Consider the following 6291-nt stretch of genomic DNA (forward strand, 5'->3'; position numbering starts at 1 on the left):
CTCACCTCAAAGTGTTTGGAAGCATTGCCTATACCCATGTTCCAGATGATAAAGGTGAGAAGTACGTGTTTGTGGGTTACGACTCAAGATCCAAGGGGTACAAGCTCTATAATCCAAATAGTAGAAAGATCGTCATAAGTCGCGACGTGGAGTTCGACGAACAAGATTGTTGGGATTGGAGTGTTTAAGAAGATAAGTATGATTTTCTTCCTTATTTTGAAGAAGATGATGAAATTGAACAACCAATCATAGAGGAACATATTACACCACCTGCCTCACCGACACCAAGGCTGGATGAAACAAGTTCAAGTGAGAGGACACCGCCACTAAGGAGCATTGAAGAGACTTATGAGGTAACCAAAAACCTAAACGACATTAACCTCTTTTGTCTTTTTGGTGATTGTGAGCCTCTAAGCTATCAAGAAGCGGCGGAAAACATAAAGTGGAAAGACGCCATGGACGAAGAAATCAAGTCAATCACAAAGAATGATACGTGGGAACTTACTACACTTCCACGAGGACACAAAGCAATCGGAGTAAGATGGGTGTACAAGGCAAAGAAGAATGCTAAAGGAGATGTGGAGAGATACAAAGCAAGATTGGTGGCTAAAGGCTATAGTCAAAGACAAAGAATTGACTATGATGAGGTATTTGCTCCTGTTGCTCGTCTTGAAACTATTAAACTGATCATTTCTTTGGCAGCCCAAAATAAATGGAAGATCTATCAAATGGATGTGAAGTCAGCCTTCTTGAATGGTTTTCTCGAAGAAGAAGTCTATATTGAGCAACCATTGGGCTATGAACTAAAAGGGCAAGAAGAAAAAGTCTTGAAGTTGAAGAAGGCGTTGTACGGTCTCAAGCAAGCACCGAGAGCTTGGAATGTTCGAATCGACAAGTACTTTCAAGACAAGAACTTCATCAAGTGTCCATATGAGCATGCACTCTATATCAAAGCGCAAAGTGGAGATATTTTGATGGTGTGTTTGTATGTAGATGACTTGATCTTTACAGGGATCAATCCAAGCATGTTCGAAGTGTTCAAGAAAGATATGTCAAATGAATTTGAGATGACGGATATGGGGCTCATGGCATATTATCTTGGCATCGAAGTAAAACAAGAAGACAATGGAATTTTCATCACCCAAGAAGGTTGTGCCAAAGAAGTCCTTAAGAAGTTCAAGATGGATGACGCCAATCCAGTTGGCACCCCGATGGAATGTGGCAGCAAGTTGAGCAAGCATGAAAAAAAAGAGAATGTGGATCCAACTCTTTACAAAAGTTTGGTTGGAAGTTTACGTTACTTGACATGTACAAGACCGGATATTCTCTATGTTGTAGGAGTAGTAAGTCGCTACATGGAAGCTCCAACCACAACTCACTTCAAGGCAGCAAAGAGAATCCTTCGATACATCAAAGGTACAACAAACTTTGGCTTGCACTATTACTCTTCTGACAATTATAACATTGTTGGCTATAGTGATAGCGAATGGAGTGGAGACTTGGATGATAGAAAGAGCACTACTGGTTTTGTGTTCTTTATGGGAGATATTGTTTTCACTTGGATGTCAAAGAAGCAACCAATAGTCACACTATCAACTTGTGAAGCTGAGTATGTCGCTGCCACATCATGCGTTTGTCATGCAATTTGGCTAAGGAACTTGTTGAAAGAGTTAAAAATGCCACAAGAAGAACCTATGGAAATATGTGTTGACAATAAATCAGCACTCGCTTTGGCAAAGAATCCAGTCTTTCACGAAAGAAGTAAGCACATCGACACCCGTTACTACTTCATAAGAGAATGCATTGAGAAGAAGGAGGTAAAGTTGAAGTATGTGATGTCTCAAGATCAAGCTGCCGACATTTTCACAAAGCCACTCAAGTTGGAAACTTTCGTGAAGCTAAGGAGTATGCTTGGAGTCACAAATCAAGTTTAAGGGGGGATGTTGAAATATAAACTTGATTTGGGCCTAAATTAAGTATTTGGTTCCTTGGACTTAGTTATTTTGGGCTTAAGTAATTATGGGTCATGTTTCTAGAGAATTCTTGTAGTGTTTGGAGTGTCTAGATATTTCTTATGGTTGTAATATTCTCTAGAATACTCTTTGGATCTCTAGAGTTGAGAACTCTCTAGAATTAGTGTGTCTAGAGTTCTCCTTAGAGTAGTATAAATAGAGATGTAATCCTACACATTTGTATCAAGCAAAAATACAAAGTTCTCTCCTCCATAAAGAATTCTCCTTCCTATCAAGTTTCTATTCAAAGTCTCCAATATTCCTAAACACTTTTCCTAAACATAAAAAACCTTATTTCCAACAATTTTGCCGTGGTTCGAGCTTGTGTAATAATCCTTTGAATTGGCCTCTGTTAGTAAACTAAATATGCATTTAGCGCCCTACTCGGGAGAATTGGAGGTACTTCCCTGTTCTATATCACTTTAGATATAAAAAAAAACTTAACAGCTAGCCTCTGTATAATTAAGATTCGTATATTATCTCAGTCAAATCTTATTGTATCTAAAACATATTTAAATCAGCAAAGTTTCCAACCTTGCAAAACGTATTAAATGCTTACATTTTTTTGTCATTGGGAATAAAAGAACAACAATAAGGAAAACAGAAAAAATTAAACAAGTCCAGGACAAAGATTGCCTAAAACATCTGCAACTAGCAAAGAGGCCAATTGAGGTGGGCATACATCACAAGTCTGCAAGTGAGTAGAAGAGATGGCACCCTGCATAGCCATCCAGTCTGCAATTTTATTTCCTTCACGAAAGGTGTGAGTGAACATTATGTTCCAGGGGCGTTATTTGAATGATCGAACTTCATCAACCAGAGCTGCACAAGGATAACAGGAATTCACACCCGAGTTGATGATGTCCAAAGCAACTTTAGAATCAGATTCACACACCATATGAGAGACACCCATAGACCATGTGAGCTTGATGCCATGAGCTAACGCGAACAATTCTGCATGCAGAGATGTAGTATTCCCACACAAATCAAAGAAACCTTGAATCCAATCATTGCCAATCTTCATTATTGAAAATGAAAGCATTCTGACACCTCCAAATGAACCAAGAAGTAATAGCAAACAGTGGCCCTTTGGGTCCAGTTGCATGCCGTTGAAGCCAATTTGTATTGTCTTGCTCCGTGAAGTCCACCACCAAAGCATGATGGAGAAGATGCCAAATTTGTTGAGCTTTTTGGAAGTCACGAAGAGTGTGAAGAATTGTCTCCTGTTGATCATGACACTTGCAACAAAACACGTTAGTAGACAAATGTCTAAAAGTGCGAAAAACATTTGTGGGAAGACTCTCATGACTAGTGAGCCACAAGAAGAATTTGATGTTTTGAGGAATATTGATGGATCACATCCAGGATTTGTTACTTGCAGATCCACCAAGGGATACATGAGCATGAGAATTAAGCCAGTGGTAAGCAGTTTTAGTAGTGTAACTACCATTAGAGGAAGCATCCCAAATAATTGAATCATCCACCAAAGGACACAAATAGAGCGACATAAACTACTCCTTTACCTCCCGAGGGATCACTATTGCCAATAAATTCCATTGCCAATTGCCATCAAGATAAATATCATTCGGCTTAAGATGGGCATCCTGAAAGTGGACATAATCCACCATTAAGTAGATTTGACCATTTGCAGTCCACCTATCATACCAAATGGAAGTCTCCCCCTGCCTCACTCAGAATCTAAAGCCAAGTTCCAAGATATATGTTGGCTTTATAATGGAGGACCACTTGTAGGAGCAACCCTTAAACTCCCTAGGCCGAAAAACATGTTCACCTTTCAAATACTTGTGGGAGACCATGTTGACCCAAGGTTGTTGGTGCTCATGAAGTATAGACCATACATGCTTCCCCGAGAGTGCTATGTTTGTCTCCCTAGCATTGCAGATTCCGAGTCCCTCATCCTTTAAAGGTTGGGATATTTTCTCCCAACCCACCCAATGATGATGACGACTCCCCCAAATGAAACTCCTTGATGTTCTATCAGTAGCATCAAAGACTCCCTAAGGAATCCAGAAATTTTGCATGGAGTATATAGGGATAGAATTCAACATTGACTTAACTAGAGTAGCATGACCTGATCTGCTCGATATCTTTGATTTCCAACCTGCAAATCTCAAATTCAAGCGATCCAAGATATAAGAAAAATCTAAATTCTTGACTCTTTTAGATGACATAAGAAACCCTAGATATTTATCCATCTTCTGAGTATGTTGACAACCCAAAATAGCTGCCAATTCTGTGGCTTTCCTCTAAATATTCTTGGAAAAAATGAATCTGAACTTTCAAAAAATATTTTTTAAGCTTAAAGCTTTACAAAAATCATCCACTACTTTCTTGATAACTCGTGCTTGGGAGGGGGTAGCCTATACAAATAATAAACAATCATCTGCAAAGAATAAGTGGGAGATATTTGGCCCGCCTCTAGACACCTGGACTGGCTTCCAAAGTTTACTCTGAACTTTTTGTTGAATGAATATAACTAATTTCTCCATACATAGTACAAACAGGTAAGGCGACATAAGCCCCTCTGAGCTGGAAAGGGTTCAATGACTTCATTATTCCATTTCAAGGATAACGAAGTACTAGAGGTGCAATTTGATGCAATCCTACCCCCCAAGGGCATTGGATAGAAGGCTCCAAAAAGATTGGGTCAGAGATGCAAGAGAAGGCCATAAGGTTTTCATGAGCCTTAGGGTAGATTTTGCGCTCATGGGCTAAGTATGAACCCACTTATCTTTGTACATTTTATATTAGGATTTCAGTATTTTTCGACCTTGTATTTAGGGGTCCATAATGTAGGTACGGTACCCTAGAAATGTAGGATTTTTTTCGCCCTTGTATTTAAGGGCACCTAGACTAGTTTTTGTATTAGGGGTAGTTTTGTAATTTCATATGCATTAAGTGAATATTTGATGTATGTGTTGAGAAATAAATTTAATTGAATTGGGAGAAGCCCAATCCAATTAAGTTTTAGAGGAGGAGGTGAGCATTTGCTTGCTACACCCCATTGCCACATCATATAGTCACACTTTGTGCATGTCTTTCATGCTTTACATGTCTCATGACACCTAAGCACACTTAGTGGAGAATCTTAGACTTGATCTTGGATTAGTGGGCTGAACCATAGCTAAAATTCACTAATCATAATTAGTGAAATTTTGGCTCCACAAATTCAATTTCAAATTTAAGTGAAATTTGAATAGAAATTCAAATTTCCCTCCAATTTTGTGTGACACTTAGGCTATAAATAGAGGTCATGTGTGTGCATTTTTTCAACTTTGATCATTTGAGAATTAAGCTTCAAAGTTCAGACCTCTTTTGAGGCACAAAATTTCGTGCTCCCTCTCCTTCTCCCTCCATTCTTTTTCTCCTACCTCCAAGCTCTTATCCATGACTTCCTGTGGTGGTGAGCTTCTTCTTGACTCATCTTCTCCTTGAAGTGGCGTCTCCATTCATCTTTCTCCTTCTCCATTCCTCTGAAATCAGACCTCAAGAAGCAAAGAAATCCATTGATGAAGAAGATCCAAGGCCTACAAGTTTCAATGGAGCTTACATCATGTGGTATCAAGAGCATCTTCATCTAGGTGATGTTCTTTTGCTTCCTCTATCTTTTTGTTCGGTGAATTCTCTTTAATTCCTTGTTCTTCATCCTATTCTCCATGTATATCCTCCATTTTCTTGTGGTTTGGTGCTGTTTAGAGTAGATTCAAAAAAATAAACCGATTAAATCTTAGATCTACACTTGTTCTTGCATTTTTATGGTTCAAATTTTGTAGAACTACTCTTGAATCATGTTTTTGTGTTGATTTTAGGTTCTATCATTTTTCATTCATAATATTCTTGTGCTGAACCTTAGATATAAATTTTCTTCCAAAATATTGATTAGAAAAAAAACACAAAAATCTAAGTGTAAATCACTTAATCCATGTTGTCTTAGAGTCATGTTTAGTCATAGTAATTGTCACATTATGTTCTAAGTTTGTGTTGAATTTTTATTTTTGTTGATTGAATTCTAGATACATTTGTTCATGTATTCTTGTCATTCTTAGCCTATCTTTTGAATTTTGAGTCTAATTCATGCATGTTATTTAGTTCAGAACATGTTCTAAATCAATTCTTAGAAGTAGTCTTGTTGTTGAACTCTTTTTTTTTTTTTTTTTCTATGTTTCCTACATGATGCCTATGATGAAGTTGAGTTGTGGTGCTGAGTTGTGGCTGGATTTGTGAATCAAAATAAGTCTTAAGCTCTCTTGAATTGTGT

At 38.0% G+C, this 6291-nt stretch overlaps 1 protein-coding gene across 1 annotated transcript; it reads right to left on the reverse strand.

Annotated features, from left to right (window-relative positions):
• Positions 1-2802: 2802 nt before the first annotated feature.
• On the reverse strand, positions 2803-3246 carry LOC114376450. Its single transcript, XM_028334602.1, has one exon. It carries the CDS (start codon positions 3244-3246, stop codon positions 2803-2805), a length of 444 nt encoding a protein of 147 aa, XP_028190403.1.
• Between the last annotated feature and the right edge of the window lie 3045 nt (positions 3247-6291).

Source organism: Glycine soja, chromosome 1 (genome assembly GCF_004193775.1).
Source record: "Glycine soja cultivar W05 chromosome 1, ASM419377v2, whole genome shotgun sequence".
Taxonomy (NCBI): domain Eukaryota; kingdom Viridiplantae; phylum Streptophyta; class Magnoliopsida; order Fabales; family Fabaceae; genus Glycine; species Glycine soja.